The sequence below is a fragment of the Linepithema humile genome, chromosome 5, assembly GCF_040581485.1.
Source record: "Linepithema humile isolate Giens D197 chromosome 5, Lhum_UNIL_v1.0, whole genome shotgun sequence".
NCBI lineage: Eukaryota > Metazoa > Arthropoda > Insecta > Hymenoptera > Formicidae > Linepithema > Linepithema humile.
Genome location: NC_090132.1, coordinates 20,519,969 through 20,545,324, shown reverse-complemented (window position 1 = coordinate 20,545,324; position 25,356 = coordinate 20,519,969). Strand labels below are relative to the sequence as shown.

The window sequence follows — 25,356 nt, the reverse complement described above, 5'->3', positions numbered from 1 at the left end:
ATTTATGCATAGAATATAGAAAGTAAATTTGTACGTTATTTTCAACTATTGTTACAAATTGTGTGAAAATTGTACTTTTAAAATAAATAATTTTTAAAATTATGTAAATCAAAACACAAATTTAATATTTTTTGAGCTTACATGCGTAATCACAATTTATATTAAATTATAAATTTATTGATATAAATTTTTATATATTGCTACAATTAAAAAAAGGGAGTAACTTGTCAAAAAATGAATTATGCTCGCATATATTTGCGTCTTTTTCTTTGTTTAATTTCTTTTACTATACACAACTAACAATTATAGCTTTTATTATACTTTTTTTTTTAACTTAGTCAAATTATTATATACTATTATTCTTATAAAAAATTATTATATACGAGGATCATTCAATAAATAAAAAAACAAATGTAATTTTAAAATGGTTTGTTCAATAACAGTTCATTTATTTTTCGATATAATCTACAATACACATATTCCATCTCTTTACTAGGATTTTTATATCAACAGCAAAGAAAAGAAAACTTTGTCTTGAAGTCTGAATCAATTTTTTTTTAGTTAATCTATTTGTTTTAAATTTTGCTTTACATTACATGTATTAACTATAAGCAAGAATAAACTTTAAAAAAAAGTAACTTATAATATATTTATTTACTTTAATACAATTCACTATCTTATAAAATATTTTTGAAAAATTCCACCTTAAAAAAGTATTATACATTATTTAGCCTATTAACTCAGCTGGTTAAAACGTATTGCTAATGACGCGAAGTCGCGGATTCGATTGCGTCCCAAGGGCCAATTTTTTATCCCTTATTAGTTAATACAATTTTAACCTATATAATTTAGATACTATTTAAAAAATAAAAATAAAACGCAAACTATTTTTAATAAAAAATGTTAATATTTTTTTAATATGTCATGTAGAAGAAGAGGTAGGAATGTAAGATGATGATTCTGGTAGAATCAAAATTATATCAATATCAAAATTCGGATATATAAATTTCGTCCATTAATTATTAAAATTATTATTCTACTAATAAAAGAAATTGTTTCGTAAACGTATATACATAAAGAAACCAATGTTCGTGAAAAATCGATTTTTGAATAATTCAAGTCTCTCTGATAAATTCATTCTCAACTGTGATTAAAATTATTTCAATGTATTTATCATGTCATATACTCGTACATTGTCATACGATTATAATGTACTATGCCTATGTACTGTACGTTATATCTACACCGAAATTGTTAACAAGTACATTTTTTCTCTGGATGTTTGAGAGTCCTTTGGTTCTTCCGTATTTTGTTTAAATATCTAACAATAAAACCAACCTATATAATTATATTAGCTGTAAATTACAAATATACTTTCTTTGCATAAGGCAATACCTGTAATACTTGCTTATTAAACATTTCTTTTTTTATCAAAACGATCATCGCACACGAAATGCTGATTCATGAATATGTGAGTACAAATCATTATGGTTGACTGTGATTACAGGTGATTACTTCATTAAATTGCATAAATTAGTGTTCGTTCATTGACTCACTTTTGCTTTGATTTAATTTATTCTAATAATTTCCCCGATTTAAAAAGCTATTATTTTTACTTCTTTTATATTATTAAAGTTGATAGCTATCAATATTAATGGGAATTCAACATTAAATACCTTAATTACTTCAAACTAATTTTATCTCAAAGCCAAATTCATCTTGAATAAATGGAAGAAAAATAATTTTTTATTTTGCACTCTTTAAATTTCTTAATTAAAATATTTTGTCACATTTTTAGCTGCCTATAGATTATTTTTGCCAATTTATCAAAAATAGATAATTAAAAGACTATATGAAAAAGATATATTTTTCAAGATTAAGATTTCATCTTGAGATTGAATAAAAATTTCTAATTGATCGCCGCTATGATATGAAATAACAAACACTCTGTTGATTCCAATAAAAACTTAATATAAAACAATATCATATATTTTATATATGCTGTAAGGCACAGTTCCTTAGATAACATCTATAAATCTATTTTCTCGAATCAACAAACTTATAATACTTACAGTTTATATGTGAAAATTATTGATATACGATAATACAATCAAACCGCTGCCGTTCGGGTTCTACTCTCTCTTTCTCTCTCTCTCTCTTTTTCTCTCTCTCTCTCTCTCTCTCTCTCTCTCTGTCTCTCACTCTTTCTCTCTCTCTACTTATCACACATTTTTGCATCGTTCATGTACGATATACCCGTTACGTAACATTCTGTTTTATATACAGGATTACAACGGTTTCCCGTCAATTCAATCACTCCTACTTTTTTAATCTTACGCTTCTCTGAGAGAGAATTCAGTCGCGCTTGTTTTGTTAAAAACGAATTGTCTCGTACCGTCTATTCCCGCACATCTCCAGAACAGATATTCTGGATTTTGGATCTTATCTACTTGTGCCATTTCCACGTCACATGTTTATATCAAAAAACTTAAACAACATAGATATGGCCGACCAGGAGATTCTCATGACGATGTAGGCCAGTATGAGTTTTAGCGCTTGATGGCACCAGTATAATCTGTAATACAAATTATCCAATATATTTTTCTAATTGAACAATAAGATTATACACACAGCGGTAAAGGACGCAGTAAAGTAGAGTTTGAAAAAATGTGGTTTAAATTTTAATTGATAATTAAAAATTATAACATTTCTGCAGAACGAATATTTGTCACTATTGCGATTTAGAAGTAAATGAATATAAATTTCCGCATTAACATTTCATTAAAGTAAACACAAAACTAAATGATCTTTTACCGTTGTCGAGAATATCAGAATGCAAATAAAGAGATGCTTTGGAGTTGTTTCTTGAAAAATATCGGAAATCTCATACCTTTGCCATCTGACGCGCGCCTGCGGCAAAGTGTCCAAGGGATCCTTGATGAGGTACACTCTTATTCCGCGAAGGTACGTCTCAAAATATACTTCCCAATTGAGATTTCTTATATCGCAATCGAAGTTTTTACGATCGTAGGACGTGAACTTCGTTATCATTGCGTGTAGTCGATCATTAGTAAATATCCATTCTTGCGTGGAAAAGTAGTTTAACACGTCCATGAATTTGTGTATCTTTTTGTAAACCTTAAGCAATCTTTAACAGACAATTCATAACAAACAGATGTTAAATAAGCAATTGACATAAAACGTTACGAAACGTTTACTTTTTTTAAAGCAGTTTACTTCTTCACATAAACATTTTATAAATCGCTCGACATTGTTCTAAATGATTTAATACTGCTCGATTAATTTTTTCTAGCGTATAAAAAAATACTTACTTTACTTTACTTATTATAAACGTTAAGAATAATGAAATTTATTCTCTTTTATAGTATAATTAATGTGCGTAACTCTTCTTAACAAAAAATTATTTGCAGAATATATATACATATGCGAGAAGCTAGATTTTTTTTATATCAAGTCTTGAATTATTACCTCGGCTGCTTTCCCATGCAGACAGTCGCGGTGTCGACCAGTAAAGCTGGGAACAAGTGGCAGAAGTATACGAAAAAAAGATGGATTAATCTATGCTTTGTGTTTCTAAAGCTGTAGTACCAAATTGCTTTGTTAGAGGGAAAATCGAAACCGTACTTTTCTGATAGTTCCTTCAGATCATTGTACGTTATGGGATTGTCCCTAGACACGTAATTATAAATTGGAATGTCGCTGTGCGAGTTGTTGTTCAACCTGAAACAGTGTGGCAACGGGATGACATTTTCATATTTACAACTGTCGCTAAATTTTTTAAACTTAATTATTCCTGTATATGCTTTAAATTCACAGAATAAATTAACACGCAAAAAGAATAATTTTAATAAAAATAACGTCTCGAGAAAAACAATATTCTTGACGATAAATAAGACTTCATTATTTAAATTATACGTCTAATAGCATTTTTTTTTTAGATGATTTTAAATGTAGTCGAATGTCGCGTTATGTTTTCAAATATTATGATTAATTTATGATTTGCATGTCAAATTGCATCGATATTAAAAGATAACGATGACGATAAATGTACCTTATGTTCGATATGTCCCATGCACACGCAATAAGAGCGTTAATTGTCAAATCGGCAGGGACCACGTTTGCGGATACCGAGCCATCGCAATGAATCGATCGCAGTAATCCGGTTCCAGCACCAGCAGCAACTCCCGTTGGACCGTATAAATTATCGATCCAGCCTCGTATAGGTTCCTGATACGTTGAAATTACTGCAAGTGAAAAGATTTCAAATATATTTCTTATCATTTCGGATAATAATTCGTAATTTTCAACTAAAATTTATTAAGTCTCCATATACATTATTATTATGATTAATTACTACTTATTTGCAGTCATTAATTATTAATAACGTAATTAATATTTTTTATTCATATAATAATTCAATATTTTTTAAACTGTGTCTTATTTGATGAAAAGATTGGCTGAAACTTTAAAAAATTTTAAATTTAACTTTAAAATTTCGGCTTACGTTATTCAACAATATATTCTGATATTATCGTTAAAAATGCTAAACTTATCCTAACCAATGGCAGGACGGAAAATGCCGATCGGCATGTCGCCAGCCTGTTTCCTAATCACATTCTCCGCAACCGCTTTTGTAAAGGTATAGGTGTTTGGCCACTTTCCTAATAATCTGTAAAAGACAACAAATAAGATTTTCTTTTCGCCTTTTTTTCTCTTCGGGAATTTGAACAGAGAAAAATTGACGTACTGCGGTGTTATATCCTCGGCCAATTTATCCTCCACGCACTCTATCAGCGCGATTAATTTGTCGGAATCCATTGGCGCGTCGTAAAACTTTTCTTCGATCGTGCTTTGCGGACAATTTGCATACGCGGTCGATACATGCACAAATGACTGAGGAAATTAAACAAATAAGATATCAGAGTCCCGTTGTTTTACTATAGAGCTTTAACTTTAAAATTTCCTAATAAAAGTCATCCGAATCGAATGAATAATGATTTAATTGTGAAATAATTGTAAAAAGTTGCTTCTTATAAGTAATTTTTATAACTTTTTTTTTCTCAAACATGTAAGTACCTTCAGATTGGGGATCTCTTTACAGAGATTCAAAACGTCTCTTGTACTTCTGACATTAATTGGTACTGCTAGCTTCAACTTCTCATCGAATCTGACTGTAGCCGCAATGTGAAAGACAATCGACACTTCTCGAATTAGAGTGGCCCGATCTTGTGAAGATATTCCCAGATTTGGCTGGCTACAGTCACCCGCTATAGCAACGATCTGATGCCGGAATTTCGGCTGCTCATCCTTAAGTCTTTCAAATAACTACGCAAGGCGAACAATGATAAATCCATAATTAATTAAATTAAAAGGAATTGCAAAGGCTCTTACGATTGCAATCTACATGTCAAAAAAATCTACATATTATATAAAAATCAACAATGCCGCACGCTAAATTATTATATATATTCCATCGCAACGCAATCGCTTCATTAAGATTCTCGGTTTTCTTTAATCTTTAAAACATTATCCTTGATCAAGTTTCCGAATATCAATATGATGGTGTAAACGTGAAAGGTTTAGCTCTGTGGTAAGAGCGATGACATATCAATGGGACTTTTAATTACTTGATACCGAATATATTTTATTCATTTGACATATTTTATACTTGACACGTTATTTTATACTTGTCACATATTTTATGATTGACACGCTGAATCTAAGTTTAATATGGATGAGATTTTTCAAATAAAATTAAAAAATTCAAGAAAATTATTTTTGTCAAAATATTCGCCAAATTGGCTTTATATGTATTTTTTTCCATTTTCCAGAAACTAAATTTTTGTACATTTGATTAAAAAAAACTCCGAGCTCTTAGAATGAAAATTAATAGCTCTTCACGGAAAAACGATAAATTTTTTGCATCAATCTAAGATAAAGATGATAAGACGTTTGCTTTTGATTAATCGTCTTTAATTATTATTTACTGTCATATTACGAGTTGGAGAATCATAGTAATGATTTTTTTATCAAAGTAAAATCTCAAACAGCATAAAGATTTTATTCATGTGACATTTGAATAGTTCGAAATCTGCCTATATGTTTAGAGACTCACCACATCATCAAAGATTTCCTCGGTGCGTTGATGCACATCCTTGCCTTTCTTGGGGCGCACTAACAAGTAGATAGATGCCAAACCAGAACATGTTCTGAGAAGTTTCTCAATCAGTAGCTTGCCCATAAAGCCGGTGCCGCCGGTGATAAAAATACTCTGGCCATGATAGAACTCCTGAATCGGCGAGAGTTTTTCATTGACCGGCAACAAATCCTCCGTCGGCGAGCATTCCATCAGCGAGGATTCCATGGGTGTTTCCGATTTGCATTTCGACTCGATAACGGCCATCTCCTGGTCGTCGATACGATCCATGAACACTTCCACCATCTCTTCTCCGGACTTGCACCTGCAACGAGAGAGTCTCGTTCACCGAATAGATTCGCTTTAAATCCAATTCGTATTCGCAGTGTGGCGCAAGCCGCCGCGTATCGAATTTAAGATGACCTTTCCTTTTTTGCACGAGCCGTCCGTTGTCCGCCCGATCAATTAGCTGATTTGTGCCGTCCGCGTCGCGTCTCGTCTCGTTTATTCGTTCGCTTATATCATTCGTACGTGGACAAGAGAAAATTCACAGATCCATGATCATCCACGTAATAGATGAATACGTGATGGATAAAAATCGATATCAATCTCCTCGCGCCGAGGAACGTATTTTCGTACGTGCTCGAAAGATGTTTGCTTTTTTTAAGCAAAATACTCAGCTGAAAGATGAAATATTTGTTGGATGTGATATCACCTACGCAAAAGATGATTCATTCATGACGTAAAAGTGTATGCTCCCGAAATACATCCAAAGGATATTTTATTTATTTTGTTTTTTATAAAAATTTACGTCGAAGAAATGAGATAATTATAGGAAAACAAGATTGCGAAGTAAAATAACATTTAAAAGGCCATATTATGCAATATGGCTCTCTCTTTCTCTCTTTCTTTCTCTCTCTCTCTCTGTTTTTTTCCATTTTTTAAATCAAATATTTTATCGAAGTAAAAGAATCCTTTGAATGGATATGCAATCACGAAAAGATTATGATTTTAATTTGTGTTATTGGACTGCTTCTATCCCTGAGACAAATATGACGAAGGACGTCAAAATAATTAATATTATGCCTGTTGAATCTCTCATCATATATCTGTTTATAAATATATACGAATAATATTTTCTTTCTTATTCCATGAAAATTTTGTGACAACGCTTAGGTGTAGATTTTGTTCCATACGAAGGATAAAATAATGACATTTTAGAATAAAAATACAAATTCTGAAATGCAGCTAAAGTTCTTTTTCTAAACGAACTAGTCGCTTGGACACTAAAACGTTTTTGGGTGTGATCGTATATAATAATGATCCGCCAACCTTGAAAAATGTCGGTCAGTACGCTTACAAGTGTTAATTTTTTGTGAAGTTTTAATGAACTTTGCTCTTGAATCTTGGTGTTTTGCTGTAAAACAAGTCTTATGCAACAAGTGGGTATTGCGTTCCTGGAACGTCTGTCTTACCGTTAATGACCGGTTAAAGAACAGCAAATATTGCACATGGTATTTTCGCCATGAAGAAACAGCGAGTACCATCGCCGACTTCTCATATGAGAAACGTTACGTTAAGAAGATACGTCTTCCAAATATCTCGCCAAGTGGAGAAATACAAATATTTCTCTCAATGAAGAATGAAGCTCATTCCACGAAGCGAAGAATATAACGTTCTAGCCAGAATATAACGTTTAAACAAAACTCATACTCCTCTCATCACCGACGCATTTACGTCGTATGTACATTCTACCTTCTCACCGGAAAGTAGTGTTTGTCGAGCTGTTCTTCAAGAGCCTCTTTCCGATCGGTATAGGATGTATATGCAAAGTCGGTTAAGCGCATTACCGATAATTGCGGCGAATACCTATCTCGTCATCGGCGATTAAAGATTGGCAAATAAAACAAAGATATTTGTTACGCATGAAAAGCTAATGCACGATGCGTGCGCGAAATGCATATTGAAGGACATTATTTTTCATTCCACGCGATCGAGCAAAATGCTCGCGCACACATTCGAAGCGACGAAGCATGGAAATACGCTCTGTTTTCAAAGCGAAGCAAGACAGAAAAATTATTGTGCTCGCACCATTAATCTTCTGTCCAGTCAGTCTTTGTCCCACTGCTTCCAGCTTTTGTTTTCATACCGTTCGCCGTGAATAATGCATAACCGAAATCAAACGTTCTACGGCGATCGCTTGAATATTTCTTTCGCGATAGAGTAACAAATTTAATTTACTGAAAAGAACGTGATATTTTTATTGTCTTTTATTGCAGTATATTAGCATTAAAAAAAAAGAATTTTTTCATGATGTATCGTCTTGAATGATAACAAGCGTTTCTAAGTGTTTCTGGAATTTTCTAAATTCTTTAAATCATGACACAAACATAGTTAGATTTCTTCGGTGAATTGGAAATTAATTTGAATCATGACGCAAACGTAGTTAGATTTCTTCGATGAATTGGAAATTAATTTTAATATTACATAAGTATTCATAGCAAGAGATATCGTTATACACGAATTAAGTGCGAGAAATCGCATCATTATATATCATCAAAAAACGAGAAATTGTGCCTTGAAGAATTGTAACTCAACTTTAAAGAATTACAGTGCAGATTTGCATTAAGAAAAAAACAAGGCCGATTAAAGGCCGAATAGAGAAAGAAGGAAAAGAAGAGAAGAGCGAATAGTGTCCTTGTTTAAGAATGTCAAATAAAAAAAAACATTATTGATAAGTCAAAAAAAGCGCCATTGGTACAGATCGTTTTTTTTTCGCACTTTTTAAATTTGTGATTAGCCGAAAGTCGCATGTTCTACACATTATACATGTTCTACGTGTATTAATCCGCGCTCTTATTTTCGCGACACGTGTGTCTTATAATAACGCAGGAATTACTTTTCAACAATTGTGTGTGTGTGCCTGTGTGCATTTTATATGTATATTATTTATATTATGTTATAAAAATAGAAAAATCTGTATTATTGCAGCTATTTGAAAGTGTATGCAAAAATCAATCAAAATGTATCTATTATGTTAAGTGACTTGTGTAAATCGCAAATTTTGACCCATTATTTTGTTAGAAATATATAAGAAATATACATATATTAATAATATAATTTTCTGTATTTTTCATCAAGTACCGAAAACACCAACAGCATATGCTGTATTCTAGTTGATTAAAAAATAGATAAATATTAGATTGGCCAGAAAATAATTGCAGTCTGTATTTTATGATTTTGTGCTCTATGTTATTCGTGTTTATTAACAATATCATTATCAATCAATATCAATCATATCAATATCAGTTTTGCTCAGACCAAAAAATATGGAAAAACAAGATTTTCGGAAGATTTTTTTCTACGAGTTCAAGCTTAATCGAAGTGCAGCGCAGACAGCTTGAAATATCAACAAAGCGCAAGAAAAGCTAACGAACATCTGTATGTTTGTCCAACATTGGTTCAAAAAAGTTAAAAAAATAATAAAGACATTGGCCTTGAAGATCCTAAGAATCACGAACAATGTTCTTTGGTAGACGATGATCCATTGAAGGCTTTGGTGGAAGCCAATCGACGTACAGACAAAGTCTGCGCTACACTTCCGTGAAGCTTGAACTCGTAGAACAAAATTTTCCAAACATTTTGTTTTTCCATATTTTTTCAACGATCTGAAATTGAGATAAACTGATATTGCTAATAAACACGAATAATAGTTAGATACAGCACAAAATAAGCTTTTCAATGATATATAATAATCAACATATAATAAAATAATTTATTTTAAAAAACGTTTCATAAAATTGCAGACATCAAAGTCGCAATTATTTTATTTTCCGATCAACCTAATAATTAAAGTCAGAATAAGATTAACTATTAATTATTAGCTTATTGGCATGATATAATGCATTAATATTTATGTTTTTTTTCTACGATTTGCATATAACTGAAAAAATGTAACTATTTAAATTCTAACTAAAAAAATTCTAACTATTCTAAATTCTAACTTGTTAGAAAATTAATTGAATCATAAATTATAATCAAATGTGATTGATATTCACATATGTGTATGCTTAATATTTTTTTGCAAATTAAAAACAACTTCTATTTAATGTCATTCTTTAATTTTAAACACTTATTTATAAAATTATTGTAATCTTAATAATTTCATGAAAAAATTATGAATTCTAATTAACTCTTAATGATCGTATTTCTTGAATATAATTAATTAAAAGTCAGAAGAATTTGTGCTGAATTTATTATTTTGTTTAAAGCATGTTGTTATCTGAGAACTCGCGTAAATAGAAAAAAAAGTATATTACCTATTATAAATTTTGCATAAATTAATGACAAACTTCAATATATAATTTTATTTAAAGTAACAATAGTTGTTTAAAGGCTCACTAAAATTAATAAAATCGTAAATTAATAAAGGTATGAGAAGAGAATCAAGAGCCGTAGCTGGCTGTGAAATTCTTTTTTATTTAGAAAGATGAATTTCAGACAGTAGCTCACAATCTTCCTAACTGGCTAGTTGTCAAAGCTCACACATGTTGTCTCACATTTACCATTTCGTATGCAAGAATGTGGTAGCGGAGGACGACTTTCAGTGATTTAATTTAAGTGATTCTCAGGTTTCGCCGGTTTAAGATTGTATTGAAGACGGTCCGATAGATGACCGAAACGTATATTACTTATTCATTTTTTTAAATAAAAAAGAATTTCACAGCAACCACATTCAGTTACGGCTCTTGGTCCCCTTCTCATACCTCGACTTTATTTAAAGTATTTTAAAAATGTATAAGTACTACAATCTATAAATAATGCATATACTATTGGCAGTATATTTAATGACTTACTAAATCGATTGAGAGCGAAATTTATAAATTATTGAGAACGATACAATTTGCTTTTTATTATTAAAAAAAAAATGTTTTTAATGTTATTATTAATTGAAGAAAGTTAATCTTATTCAGATTAATTTTCAAATGTCTCATAATCGATTTCATAATTCCTTGAATAAAAATACAAAGACTATAATTATTCTTAATAAAAATACAAAGGCTACAATTATTCTTGAAATTATGCATTAATAGTGAATCGAATATTTTTGTATTTACATTAAAAAGTGAAGAGTAATAGAGAGTACTATAAAAAAGATATAAATATTAAACAATACAAATTAAATAGGTATTAATTTCTAGATGATATCTTAGCTAAATGGCTAAATTAATGATATGTAATGACTTTTATTTTATAGTAAAGTAGAAAGTTATTTAAATTTAAGCTACATTGTTGCTTTCTTTCAAAATGATTGCTTCTACTTTTACTTTGTGTTTTTATTTAAATATGTGTCACTTTCATTTCACAGAAAAACCAGTGTAAGATATTTCTATTCGTTTTAATAGCGTAAACTTTTGAAATGTCGTAATGTGAAATCTAAACTATATTATACCGGTTTTAATTCCTGATCAACTTCCGGGCGTGCTGACTGACGAAAAGAAGGTTCGGCAACCTGTATTTTTTAAAAAATCTGAAACTTTGCAGAAATCTAATACATATAATACCAATCAAAAAACTATTGGTAAGACTACCGTATGCGACCCCCGTCCAATTTTGATGAAATTTTACAGGCACGTAGTACATAAGTACCTTACATAAGTACCTTAAATGTAGTCGAAATCCAAAGTGCTACTATGTGGAAACGCCTAATTTCCGAGAAATTCAAATTTTAATTATCCGACTAACAGTTTTTAAGATTTCCATATGAAAAAATAATTAGAATTTATAAATATTTTGCTAAAATGTTTTATTTTATTAGTATTTTAGTCGGTTATAGGCTCCAATGTGTCAAAATATTATTAATAGCAAAAAAAAAAAAAAAATATATAAAATTGAAAAAGTTTATTTTTTTACATTTTTATATAATATAAATTAAATTGAACTCTTTTTTTATATACTAAAAAAAAATTTGTAAATATTAGCAAGACTCCTACGCAAGGTTTGAATATAAGCGGCATAACGCTTTTATTTTTCATCTTCCTATATTATAAGTAGATAGTCATATATAAGTATCAATTGTAAATTGCTTATTTATATTCTGACTTCCAGGATTGCTTATATCGCCAATCAGTTAACTCATACAATGAATAATTACAGCTGGCATTAATTATCTTGAGCGGCATGTGCTCATGAATAAAGTCACAGCTATTCGATGAGCACAAGAGTGTCGGTTGCTTCATAGCCACATGACTTGTCGGCGTCACAAACTTCGTATGATATTCGACACAAATCGTGGTAGATTTGGTGAATTCTGTTGCCCTCGTAGAAAAATTCTTTCTGGCTAAGTCTTAGTGGGGGAAGAGCGAAGCGCTGCGTATAATACTTGGTTTTGTTGGCCATCGGCCGATTGAAACCACAATACGATTGATGTACGCGTGGATATCTAAGTTAAGTTACGAGAATGCAATGAGAGAAATAATTCATGAAAATACTACAGTTTTTAGTAAAACTATAGCAGATTGGGGTATAATTATTGTCGGAAGGGGGGTACAATTATTGTCATTGTTAATCGTTATATTGGCCTTCAAAGACAGATAAAAGTTTAATAAGTGGTCCCGGTGAAATTATACAGATCGACGAGGTCAAGTTTGGATGACGTAATGACGTAAATATCACTGAGGACATCGTTTAGAAGGCTATTGGCATTTAGGAATGATTGAAGGTGAAAATGAAGACTTTCGTCTTGAAATATGCCCTAATAATGAGAGGACAAGTGCAATATTTATTCTTCTTATTCAGAAGCACGTAGTTTCTGGTACCACAATCAGAACTGATTCTTGGAAGGCATACTGCGAACTGTTTCAACGTGATTATGAAACCTGATGCATGAGACAGTTAATCATAAGAAATAGAGTCAATGTCGCGGCCGATGCGAGTATTCTTTCGAGGTAGATTAATAAGTGACAAATATTTTACCAAGCATTGTATTGAATATTAATAAGTAGCAGCGATATGTACACTGTAAAAAATTACTGACTGACAATTCAGACAAAAGTGTTTGAAGTTTTCTTACAGTCACATTGTCTGAATTTTCGGACAGAATATTGTCTGAATTTCTAGCCACAGTTGTCTGAATTTCTAGCTGCAGTTGTCTGAATTTCTAGCTACAGTTGTCTGAATTTCTAGCCACAGTTGTCTGAATTTCTGGTCACAGTTGTCTGAATTTCTAGCTGCAGTTGTCTGAATTTCTAGCTACAGTTGTCTGAGTTTCTAGCTACAGTTGTCTGAATATTTCTGATCTCAATGCCTGAATATTCAAACACTTTTGTCAGAATTTAAATGTGGTTTTTTTAAAATACTAACAATATATTTTGGTTTAAAGTATACTCAGTGATGCGATGTTTCCTACTGGGCTTCCGACTCCCGAGCCCTACGCAAGCGAGAAGCGCGTACATGTTCTCGCTTGCGTGGGGCTCGGAAGTCGGGAGCCCAGTAGGAAACATCGCATCACTGAGTATACTTTAAACCAAAATATATTGTTAGTATTTTAAAAAAACCACACTTATCCAAACTTTTTCACTGATATACATATATTTCATTAAAAAACACAAACACCACGTGATCATAAAACTTTTCGGATGTAAGACTGATGATAGAGAACGAGATGTAAGTCGTAGTCGTGGACGTATGGTAAGGCAGAGAAAAACGTAAGTCGCGAAACGTATCCACACAATAACTTTTCACGACTTACGTTTTTCTCTGCCTTACCATACGTCCACGACTACGACTTACATCTCGTTCTCTGCTATCAGCCTAACTAATATTCCGTAATGGATTCCACGACGCGACGTCAGTTGAGACTGTTTCAACTGCATTTGTTACACTGCTACTGCGTCTTTGCTACTGCGTGAACATCCACGCATCGGGTTATAAAACCACAGCATGTCTGAAATTTTAGACAGATGCTGCTTTCAAATATGTTGTCTAATTTTTTGGACACCAATTCTAAATTTTTCGGACAGACGCGCCACTATTCTAAACTTTCAGAGAAACTACTCTGATAATTAAGACAGATTGTCTGAAATTACTTTCAGGCACCCAGATCTGAAAATTCAGACAAAAATGTGTCTGAATTTTTAGGCAATTTTTTACAGTGTACGTAAAATGAATGTGGATCCTTTCGAAGATTTACCTTGTGGAATTCTTATCTTTTACATAAAAGTAGGACAGATTTTAATAAGTATTTAAAAAATTAAATTAGATTAAAGGGTAGATTATGTGTGTGTGTGTGTGGTTTTGATTATGTAAAAGTCTATAAAAAAATTCAATTTAGTTTTATTTACATAGTTTATATCAGATTTGATTATATTTCATTAGTTTTTCGCTATCAATATTGTTTAAACGATTGTTTATGTCCAAAAATTTAAGAAAATAAACTTGTTCAATTCTTTGTTTTTTGGACAATAATATTTTGATACATTGGCACTTATAACCGAGTAAAATATTAATAAAATAAAACATTTAGGCAAAATATTTTTGAAATCTAACCATTATTTCATGTTAAAATCTTAAAAATCGTCAATCCAGCCGGATACTTAAAATTTAAATTTTTCGGAAACTAGACGTTTCCGTACATTTGCATTTGTGGCATTCGACTACATTTATTAAGTACTACGTGCTTGTAAAATTTCATCAAAATCGAATGGAGGTTGCATACGGAAGTTCAATCATTTGATTTAATGTAATTTAATGTATTTGTAATTATTTTCGACATTATTATTTATTAAAATAATAATATAATTTAAATCACTGTTCTACAAAAAATTGGTACATGAAATAATTTCCCTAATGCGCAATTTACTTTTATTCTTACGTTATACACTTCTGTTATATAATTTGATTAGCTTGATATAAACCAGATCAGAAGTTTCTTAATTTACATATATATTAACGTGCCACTGCAATTATAAGAGCGAACGTACATTATTATGTTAATGAGACAAGTAATTATGTTAAGTATCTTTGTTTATATTGCAAGGTATGATTAATCGTATGTTTTACATATTTACACTAAAGTACGGAAGGTTCTTCCGTATCTCACTCGAGATACGGAAAAAAAATTAAAAAAAAATTTTTTATCATAATGTTAAAGACTTAAAACCATTAATATTTTTAATGTATAACATTTTTTCAATATGGTGTCAAAGATATTAGAAAAAATATGAAAAATTGGATTTTCTTTGAAGAGTGTCTCTACTTTTGGAACTGCCTTCTAGCCAAAAATAGTTTTCCGATTAGGTTCATATGTATTATATTTTTGCAAAGTTCCAGATTTTGTAGAAAATTTGGATTACCGAATCTTCCTTGTGAGAAAATATTAGTTCCGCGTCTAGCAATTAATTATAATAAGCGATATCAAGTAGGTGACTGCAGGCGAGTATCGTGCGCATACCAGAAGCGCGGCCAAGTGAAAGTCGATCGTGAACTTCGGCGCTTCTTTCTACGATATAAAAGTCTGAACGGACGGCCGCTTTTAATGTGACGGATCGCATAAGCGTAATGACGAAATGAAAAGAAAGCTTGAACGGACATGCAAACACAGACGTGTTTGGGATAGGTACACTAAGAGATCTCAGAAATTAGACGCAATAAATAAAGAATTATTTATCTAATTATTTTTCTTCGCATCTTTTATTGAGTCACGCATCGCGATGAATATCAAGTAACGTAACACAAGTAGAATATGTTTTTCTTTTGATGGTGCAAAAAATATGAAAATTATACAACACGACTTAAATGTCTTGACAAATTTAAATATACAGCTGGTTACATCACATCTATGATAGAATGAAAAGAGCTCGGACGCATACAATTTCGACGGGTACGCGTAAAATGCGACTCCTTACTTTCTCCGGCTGATCGACTGCGGTTATCACATTCCAAGAATCTGAATAAGAAAATTCAATCTACTCTTTTGTGTCGCTTTTCTACAAATTATTTCGTAAAAATTAGGTGCCGATTAAATTAAATACAACATTGTTTCGATTATTATCAACTGAAGACAAAGAATACTCTGAGAATTTTATCGAATTAGTTTCTCGTTTCTTTTCATTTCAAATTAATTCTACTTTTGTAAAATTTTAACGTGAAATTTCTTATGAAAATATTAACGATTGTACATTAAAAAGCTGCTTGGAGATTTATTTAATGAATTTTCAGCTTTAAAGCAGTCAAGAAATTTATGTATTTTTAGTAATAACTATAACTTTGAAATAGCCAGCTCTATACTCAAGTGTTAATGCATGTTTTTCATAACGTCAAGGCGCAATTCTTCGTTAAAGACGAGCCGGTGTTAATTACTTGCGAACACGCATATCGTATGTTTTTCCACTTGACCAAATAATACACTAGTAGCCATGATGTGTCAGTCATTGATGTGATTTAAATGTTAAGTAGAGAATTGTTAATTCGATACGCACGATGCATTTGAAAGAACTACTATACTCTTCTAATACTCCTCTAATATACAATTTTATCTTCTTGAAGGTTTTACACACATGTTGATATAAAATAAAATTTAATTCCGACAATAAAATTTTAAATGAGAGACTTTAACAATATTGAAACTTTTCTGGATTAAAAAGTCGCAAGACATTTTATTCCTTATTTTATACGCATAATAAATTGTAAATGTCGAATAATCGCTATTGATTATTCTTTTGATTACTTTCATCATCATAATGATATAATCTTTCGTCAGAAAAAAATATCAACAAACAGGATTGCCTTGTACAAAATCTTCAAAAAAAACTCTCACGAGAATATGTAAATCTTTATTTCCAGTAATTTAATTTAAATTTAATTTAAAATGACACATTAAGTAACACATGTAAATATAATTAAATTGACAAATTATATCTGACTCGTGAAACAAAGTAATCTTTCTATTTTCTTCTAAATTTTATGATACTTTCAATTTACAACTGATATATCTTTCGAATTTCAGATTACAACTCAAAATTGATTTAATAATAAAAAAATAGTCAAAAAACTAAGAAATTTTATCTACATCAATATCACTATTTTGTATTGGTGGACAATAACATTTTTTGCACAAGTTGAAGAAGTAGATATAGTTAGTGTGAAAACATAAGCTACAACATGCATATGTATGAAAAACAAGCAATGGTAATTTAAAATGGTTAGTCAAAGTAAAGCGCTAGTAATATACAGCGCAAATTTGTTCGCGAAGAAGAAAGGATTATCGCACGTAAATGAGCCATCGCAAATATTAATATTTTAACGACGATCATCGTGCCGTTTGTCGTGTTCGAAGTTCGTCATGACACCGATATTTTGTTTCCTCGTCAATCGGTCTAACTCGCTTTCCAAGTGCGGAAGGAGGTCGCGAGCGTGCGTGAGAGCAGCGCCGGGATATTTGTACAGCGTTCGGGTGGCGCGTGAGCAAGGAGAAAAGAAAGAAAGAAATCCCCGTTTATATACGCTCGATCTGCGTCTTCGTTTTTGCATTTTCTCTCGCAAAATTTAGTTGACTCTTATGTACACGCCGACGTACGTGTGAGCACCACACTTCCGCGTCGGAGCGACTATTCTAATATGACTTAGGCGTAGCGAGCTCATTACGAGCCAACGCGGAAGAGTCGACACGACCGGTGCGGCGCGGTACATTACGCAAACCGTACGAGAAAGATTCCACTTGCACAACACACAGCACGTTATTGCGCTCACGTAACTTTATAAGCAGCATACGTCGTCGCATGTCGTCGATAAGCGCGTTACATGCTTTTGTAACAGTGTCAATTAATCGCTCGTTAAAGATACACAAGTCTTTATGTTGAGACCGTGCGAGATATATGAGGGTTGCTCTCGGAACGAGAACAACTAGTAAAAGCCGCGCCGAGTGTCCTGGATGATACTTTCAAGGCTAGAGAAATAAACCGTTAAGCGAGATGGTGGCATGAGATAGCAAGAATAAGATTTAAGTCGTAACAGTTTTTGTGTACGCGTTTTACTTCTTTATGATGAAATTTGTTCCATAAACCATCACAGACATATCTTAGAACGAATGCTAGAAATAATTTTTATAGTATGAAATTATAAGATAGAAGAATGATATTTACACCAGATTATACTAAAAAAATAAATAAAGATGTGTTCATTAAATATTGACGTATTATTACTGATGAGAAATATAATTAAAACGATATAGTCTTCCGTAAATAAGATTCAGCGAAGAAATTATCATTTTAAACAGAGTTTATCGTAAAACAGTTAAGCTTTATTAGTTAGTTTTCCTTGAAATTAGCCGTAACAAAAATTAGAAGAAAAATTTTAATCGATGATACTTAGATAACCGATACTTAGATAACTGGGGATTTTGCTGTAATTGTTCACTAACATTGTATTAATCCTCAAGCCTAATGCTTCAATTACAAGGTTACGAATAATAGCTGCAATTATTATTTTTTATCTTGAATAAATATCGAAAAAACCATAAGCTTGAAATATAAGCCATGATAATACGTAATCATAATTGGACGTTGAAAGCTGTCGAGAAGTGTTACTTTGTTTGTAAAGATTCATTAAATGGTTTATTAATAGCTGTAGTCTGTTATAATCATCAATAGATAAATCGTCTAACAGTTCCGCATTCTGTGTTACTCGTGCATAATTTTCTATAACCTTGTAAGAAATAAATGCTACCTTATATTAATGTATCTTTTTACTTTAGAAGTTAATTTCATTGATATTAATAATACATTGATTTACATGGATCTTTACGTTATAATCTTTCAAACTTTTTTTGCTATTTTATGTTTTTATACTGAACAGTATTTTTTTACTACCTCTATTTTGTATAAATTGATAATCAATAAACCTTTTTTACACAATTAGTGATTATTAATAACAAAAAGAAAAAAGTTTCAAATTATATTTAATGTACAAATCTATCAGATAATAAATCAATATTGAAATCAAAGAACATAAATGTTGAAACTAATCTCTTTTTTTTTTTTTAATTTTGTTATAAAAATTTAGACTAAATTTCTTGCAAAAAACACTTTCCAATTAAAAAAAATTAAAATAAAAAAATATTTTTTAAATTAAAGAAATATTAAATTAAATTTCTCGTTGAAAAATAGGCTCAATTTCTTACTTTCTGAGAAAGAATGTAACGGAACTCGTTCTTCAAAACGAGAACTTAGGGTATCCGTGGAATATTGTTTCGTTGTAAGTGACTAGCGCTATAACGGTATGAAATACGGATGCTGCGAATATTCGGTGCTCTTTAACGGTGCGTTCCATTTTTCTTGTACTACTATCATAGATATCTACAGTTTGTATGTGAGCCGTTGACGAGCCAAATAATTCCAATTTTGCTTAATAATATTTTCATTAACAAAGTATAAAACCACGTGCGTTCAGAATGTCGAGAAAGTATGTGAAAGTGCAACCGAACAAAAAATTACTGCGCGCTGTCTCCTTAAACATCATATGTTTAGTTTTGCATCATCATGAACCGTGAAGGATTGACATGGAAAAATTGACAGACGAGCGATTGGAGAAGAATGCAGTAAATTACCAGTGAAATTGAATATTTTTTTTTCAACGATCGTTTTAATGTTCTAAAACTTCATATTTGAACTAACAACATTACAACTGCACACATCATCAACTTGCATTTGATTGCAAAAAATCAATCGCATTATAAAACAAAGGGTTTTTTTCATTTAAAATGTAACTTGTAAATTGTTTGCTGAGTGCAACGCGCGAATAATAAATAAATCAGATTATCCGAGGTACTAATAAATTATTATTAAAAAAAGGATACATAATGCACTTCAATTTTTATCAATATCTCAATTGTAACTACGCAACTAATAGAGATAAAAAATTGAGATGCACAATATATCAATATATAATATGGATAATGAATTGACAATAATACCAATCTATAAAAAACTTTACAAAGTAAGGTAAAAAAATTACACCAAGTACATTTTTGTATAATTGCAGATATGTTTTCAAAAACTCCGTAGCATATACATTACTTTCCATATACTTGGAGTAAATTCTTTTATTTCACTTTTGTAAGCTTTTCTCCTAAATAACCGATTATTTAAGTATTATTGAACAATATTATTAAGTATTATTTAAGAAATTGTTATTAATATTCGTATTGAAGTGCATATTATTGTCTGAAATAAAAATCCTTTAATAAACATAATTCGAGTATCGATATATATGATTTGATATTTGTAGGCTTATATATTTGTTGAAGATGATAATATGTTTGTAGACAAAGTTATATTACTAGATCCATTATTACTATCCTCAGTCTAATGCCTAAAAAGATTGAGGCGTATAATGTGTCACGTAGCGTACGCAATTAGCATAAAGGTGATGAATCGCAATCACTTGTGGCAATAGTAGAAGCAACGTAACCATCTTGAATATCTTCTTATGTAAATCGTGGAAGTCTGTCGATTTCTCATCGTAGCCAGGGTAAAGAAAGAAGAGAAAGAGGCACCTTCGAATGTGTCTTTCCCGAAGAGATACTACCGCCGGATTAGATGTTCGATGCTGCGAGAATGCATAAATTCGACCGTTTACCGTATACTAATTTCTCTCTCATAAAATCCAATTTAAAAATCAAAATACGATTTGTTATCCAATTATGAATTAAATTGTGCACGTAAGATTCGTATTATTTTAAATTACGATGTATATTTATAACTATAACGGTTAACTGCTCTGCCGTTTCCGCATTCCACATTATTTTTAGGACATTAAACTCCTTCATGAATTCTAGTAGCCAAAACTACCGAACTGTGATTCCCATTTATAAATGATGTGGACCCTTGCTCAAACGGTATGCAAAGAGAAATTTGCGTAAATGCAAAAAAAAACTATATAGAAATAAGAATATGTGAGTAAAATAATGAATCAGCAAAATTCTTTGAATATAAAGTCGGAAAATCACTGGCAATGATGAAAAAACTAGTCTACAGTTAAAGCTTTATGTAATGTGCAAAATATTATTGATATGCAATGACGATATAGCAAGAAATAAATTCGTATAATAGATTCGCGGTATTGAAAAGAGAATATTGAAAAGAGAATCGTGCAAATAAAGCTAATTATTAAAATATTAAATATTAAATATACTGTATGTGTAAGTGTGGGTAATGTATTTATGTTAAAATATTAATATAATATTAACATTAATAATATTATAATATAATATTAAGATACTATATTAATATTTTAATATAAATACATTACCTATTAACACATACAGTATATTTAATATTTTAATAATTAGCTTTATTTGCACGATTCTCTTTTCAATCGTAAATCTAATATACAAATTTATTTTTTGCCATATTGTCATTGCGATATCAATAACATTTTGCACATTACATAAAGCCATAACTGTAGACTAGTTTTTAAATTATATTATATTAATATTTTAATTCCTCCGTAAAAACTTTTTAATTTGTATTGTAATATTTCATTTATTATAAACTTGAAGAAGACCTGATAATAGGTCTAAACGTTGTTTTTACTATTTGTCTTTGAATAAACTAGCACGACCATCTAGCAACGACTGTTTAACTTCTTATTTATTCCTTTGAATTAATATTTTAATTTTTATATTTTTATATTTATTAATTTACAATTATTAACAATTATTTACCAATTTATAATAGTTATTTACGTAAACAAAAATATTGCAATGTAAATATCGATTATGCATACCTTTTTGTCAATGCTAATGGATGCAAATTCGTCTTACTGTTTTCTTAATTTTTATATAAGTATATGTGTGTAACTTTTGTAAAATTAAAATTTATCATTCGAAATATCAGTCCTCAAGAAAAAAAAAGAAAAAACCAAATAGTTAACTCATTAGATTATATACTGTTAGATCGAATTTATCTATTTACTTATTCTTACATAAATCGATTTCATCTAAGATTTTTAATATAATAAAAAAGGAAAAATGTAGAAAGTAAAATAATATACAAAGAAGAAAATAAAAATTATAACAAGATTTATCTTGAAAAGAAAATTAAGAAATAAATATTGGTTATTTAATCGAATTAAATTAAGTGGATATGAATGTGCGCGCAATAAATAGAAATCAAATAAAACTATGACGAACAAATGGAATGTGCAATTTAATGGTATATGATTTAATGCTTATCAGTTCGAACAAGAGAAATAGTATATTTCGTAATTGGCACAAGAAAATATGTCGCAATTGCGTCAATCTGCATTCGAAGCTCTTTTTTGAGTTGCAATTTTTGATTGAAAAAATTTGCTTCGGTTTTCATTGAGTTATCACAACCATCTAGTTTTTAAAATAAAAATTTCCATTTAAAATTACATTGTTCTTTTTTCAACTAAAATATACTAAGATTTAATAAAATATAAATAATAAAATAAGATTAAATCATAAAATTGTAAATTGTAGCAATATTTAAGTAAAAAAAAGACTAAAAAATTTGTAAAATATTATATCTACATATGCAGACGTTTTTTTAAACAAAGATTTAATATTTAAATATCGAAATATGTCGGATTTCAGTAAAAAGTAAGATTTAACAAGCGTCTACAGCTTGATGCACAATACCCATGCTTTTATTTCTGTATAATTTAATTATCCTATTTTAGAATCTATTAATTTATGCAAGAAAATAAGGGATGTTGATTGATGTGACTCGCTTGTTTTAACGAGATTCGCGCTGCTTTCGAAAGAATCGTTCTAACCACTCGCGCCCTTCGCGAAAGTAATAAAGATCAAGTGCGTCGATTCGACCGTGGCGATACGAGAGAATGATCAGAGCGAAACTACAATGAGAAAAAACGCATGTCGGCGCGGATTCATCGTGACAGATGCTCATGCAGACGTGTTTCGTATATTAATTGGTGACGTTAATCTTCCACTGACCTTATTCGCTGTCGAGAAATGATCGACAAAAGAAATCCGAAGCTCAGCTCGGCGGGCGGGCAGGCAGGTAGGCAGACGGGCAGGCAGCCAAGTCGGTACACTGGCAAGTGCTGAGGTAAATAAGCAGGCAATCAGGCGGACGTGAAATACCAATTGGTATATATGTAATAACTTTCTCCTCGCGCGCGCAGATCTATCGATCCTCTTTTCTGCTCCGTCGACTTTCCGCGAGTAAAACAGTCCGTCTTTTGACAGCCCCATAGAGCCGCTGGTTTTATTTTTCCCACCTACTTCTTCGTATCCCTTCCTATGGTAGTACCCCTCTCCTTCTGCTTATCCTTCTCTTGTACCTTTACCACTTGTTTTCTGTTCATTGTTCCGTTTGTTATACAGCGAAACAGTGTGTTCTGAAAAACGTAACGACGAAACGGAAGTGCGTGAAATACCGGAAGTGAACGATTACTTTGATCAATTATAAGTATTGGAATAATAAGTGGCGCGAGATAATTATTTTAAGATGTCACAGAACATTTAAACAATATCATAAATAATGTCATTTTCTTTTCATATTTTTCTAAATTTCTATAATAGTGAAACAAAAAGTATGATAGATGCAATAGAATAGTTAAGTGGAGTTCAATCCACTTTGATAGAAACAACTTTCCATATAAGATAAATTTTCCAAAAAATAAATAATGTTTAATATGAAAAAAAAAACGGAGCTTTATGTATTTTTTTAAAGAATAAAAAAATCATTAAAGAATTATTTATGATTCTTTTATGTTTTACTTTTCTATTTTCTATTCTAATATTAATCGGAATTATGGTTATTGCGCTTATAGTAAAAATGAGATCCAATGGCATTAATTTATATTAAAATAAAAAAAAAGTAACAAATGATTTGTCCGTCTTTTTAGTGTTAAATAATAATTTACGGCCTTGTTCTTAAGTTCTACAAAAAACAGCTTATTATTTATTATAGATTAAATGCTTCTATTAACTTTTTAATACAATATAATTTTACATTATTTTTCTGTAAAAGATACATCCAGATGTGAGACTCATACGTATTATTTAAAATTTTCTCATATATCAAAGAATAATCTATAAAATTATTTACATCCAAATTTTAGACATAAAAATAAAATACCTCCGTTGGAATGCATTGAATTTTACAGAAAGTGCAGCAAAAAAGATTGCACTTTACTTTACAATTCTGTTTATGACGAATGCTATTATTACAGAGATGAATTACTAATCAAAATAGCACAGTGATTTTTTACAAAGAGCCGGATCTCGATATTTTGAAATATTTACTTAGTTTGTCAGGATAATTAAAAACATAGATCAAATACAAAAATTCACAGACAAAAAATAAATAATTTTTGCACAGACAAAAAATAAGTATCTCGCAATACTGTTTTGATAAACGTTGTAACCTTTAAAAAAAATGGTTATTATGGTTATAATATTTATTATTAGACGTAGAAGCAGAAATCTCAAGAATACATAAAACAGTTTTTGTTTTTGTTTTTTTAAACTGTTTTTGCTGAGAATTATCAGAGAATAATTAAGAACTATTAATCTGTTAATTAACTGTTTTTACTGAGAATCATCAGAGAATAATTAAGAACTATTAATCTGTTAATTAACTGTTTTTACTGAGAATCATCAGAGAATAATTAAGAACTATTAATCTGTTAATTAACTGTTTTTGCTGAAAATTATCAGAGAATAATTAAGAACTATTAATCTGTTAATTAATTGTTTTTGCTGAGAATCATCAGAGAATAATTAAGAACTATTAATCACAACTAAATGGTTCCAAATTAGCTATGCTTGGTGCTATTTATTTTAAAAGATTTTGAGAAAGTGTATTTTAACAAAATACAGTAAAATAAAAATAAAAATATGATTCAACATTTAGTATTATTTAATACTCAATATTTTATGTACATCTTACACGTGTCCGTGCTTTGATATCTTAATTTTTAGTAACTGTTTTATGTTATTTTGCATCGCGTTATTCTGAAGAAATTCTGGAAATTTTTAAATCAATATTCCTAAGTTAAATATCAAATACTTACTTTGTAAGTTTAAATGGTTAATAATTTATGAGTCTTTTTCGGTTGTAAACTCATCCTTGAGTTAGCGGATGAGTCTTTCTAAGATAATAGCTCTTATTGTAGGTATGATGAAATAAATTTTTTTACGATCAAAT

The 25,356-nt window shown here is 30.4% G+C and overlaps 1 protein-coding gene across 2 annotated transcripts; it reads right to left on the bottom strand.

Annotated features, from left to right (window-relative positions):
- Positions 1-414: 414 nt before the first annotated feature.
- On the bottom strand, positions 415-25,356 carry LOC105673216 (fatty acyl-CoA reductase wat). 2 transcript variants are annotated; one of them, XM_012368699.2, is made up of 10 exons: positions 25,223-25,356; positions 23,136-23,542; positions 6,137-6,482; positions 5,098-5,346; positions 4,769-4,914; positions 4,581-4,690; positions 4,073-4,265; positions 3,490-3,741; positions 2,891-3,148; positions 415-2,575 (listed from the first exon to the last, which is right to left on the bottom strand). In XM_012368699.2, the coding sequence occupies exons 3-10, from the start codon at positions 6,461-6,463 to the stop codon at positions 2,467-2,469; spliced, it is 1,644 nt and encodes a 547-aa protein (XP_012224122.1). In that variant the 5' UTR covers positions 6,464-6,482; positions 23,136-23,542; positions 25,223-25,356; the 3' UTR covers positions 415-2,466. The 2 variants fall into 2 exon arrangements, with proteins under 2 accessions (XP_012224122.1, XP_012224131.1); XM_012368708.2 differs by lacking the exons at positions 23,136-23,542; positions 25,223-25,356 and adding an exon at positions 6,581-6,654.

Excerpts from the sequence above, each read along its gene's own strand:
- LOC105673216 (XM_012368699.2), bottom strand. The coding sequence starts at position 6,463 with ATGGTGGAAGTGTTCATGGATCGTATCGACGACCAGGAGATGGCCGTT. Across the intron at positions 4,691-4,768 it reads GCCGAGGATATAACACCGCA|ATTATTAGGAAAGTGGCCAA; the intron begins GTACGTCAATTT and ends TGTCTTTTACAG. Across the intron at positions 3,149-3,489 it reads TGCATGGGAAAGCAGCCGAG|ATTGCTTAAGGTTTACAAAA; the intron begins GTAATAATTCAA and ends TGTCTGTTAAAG.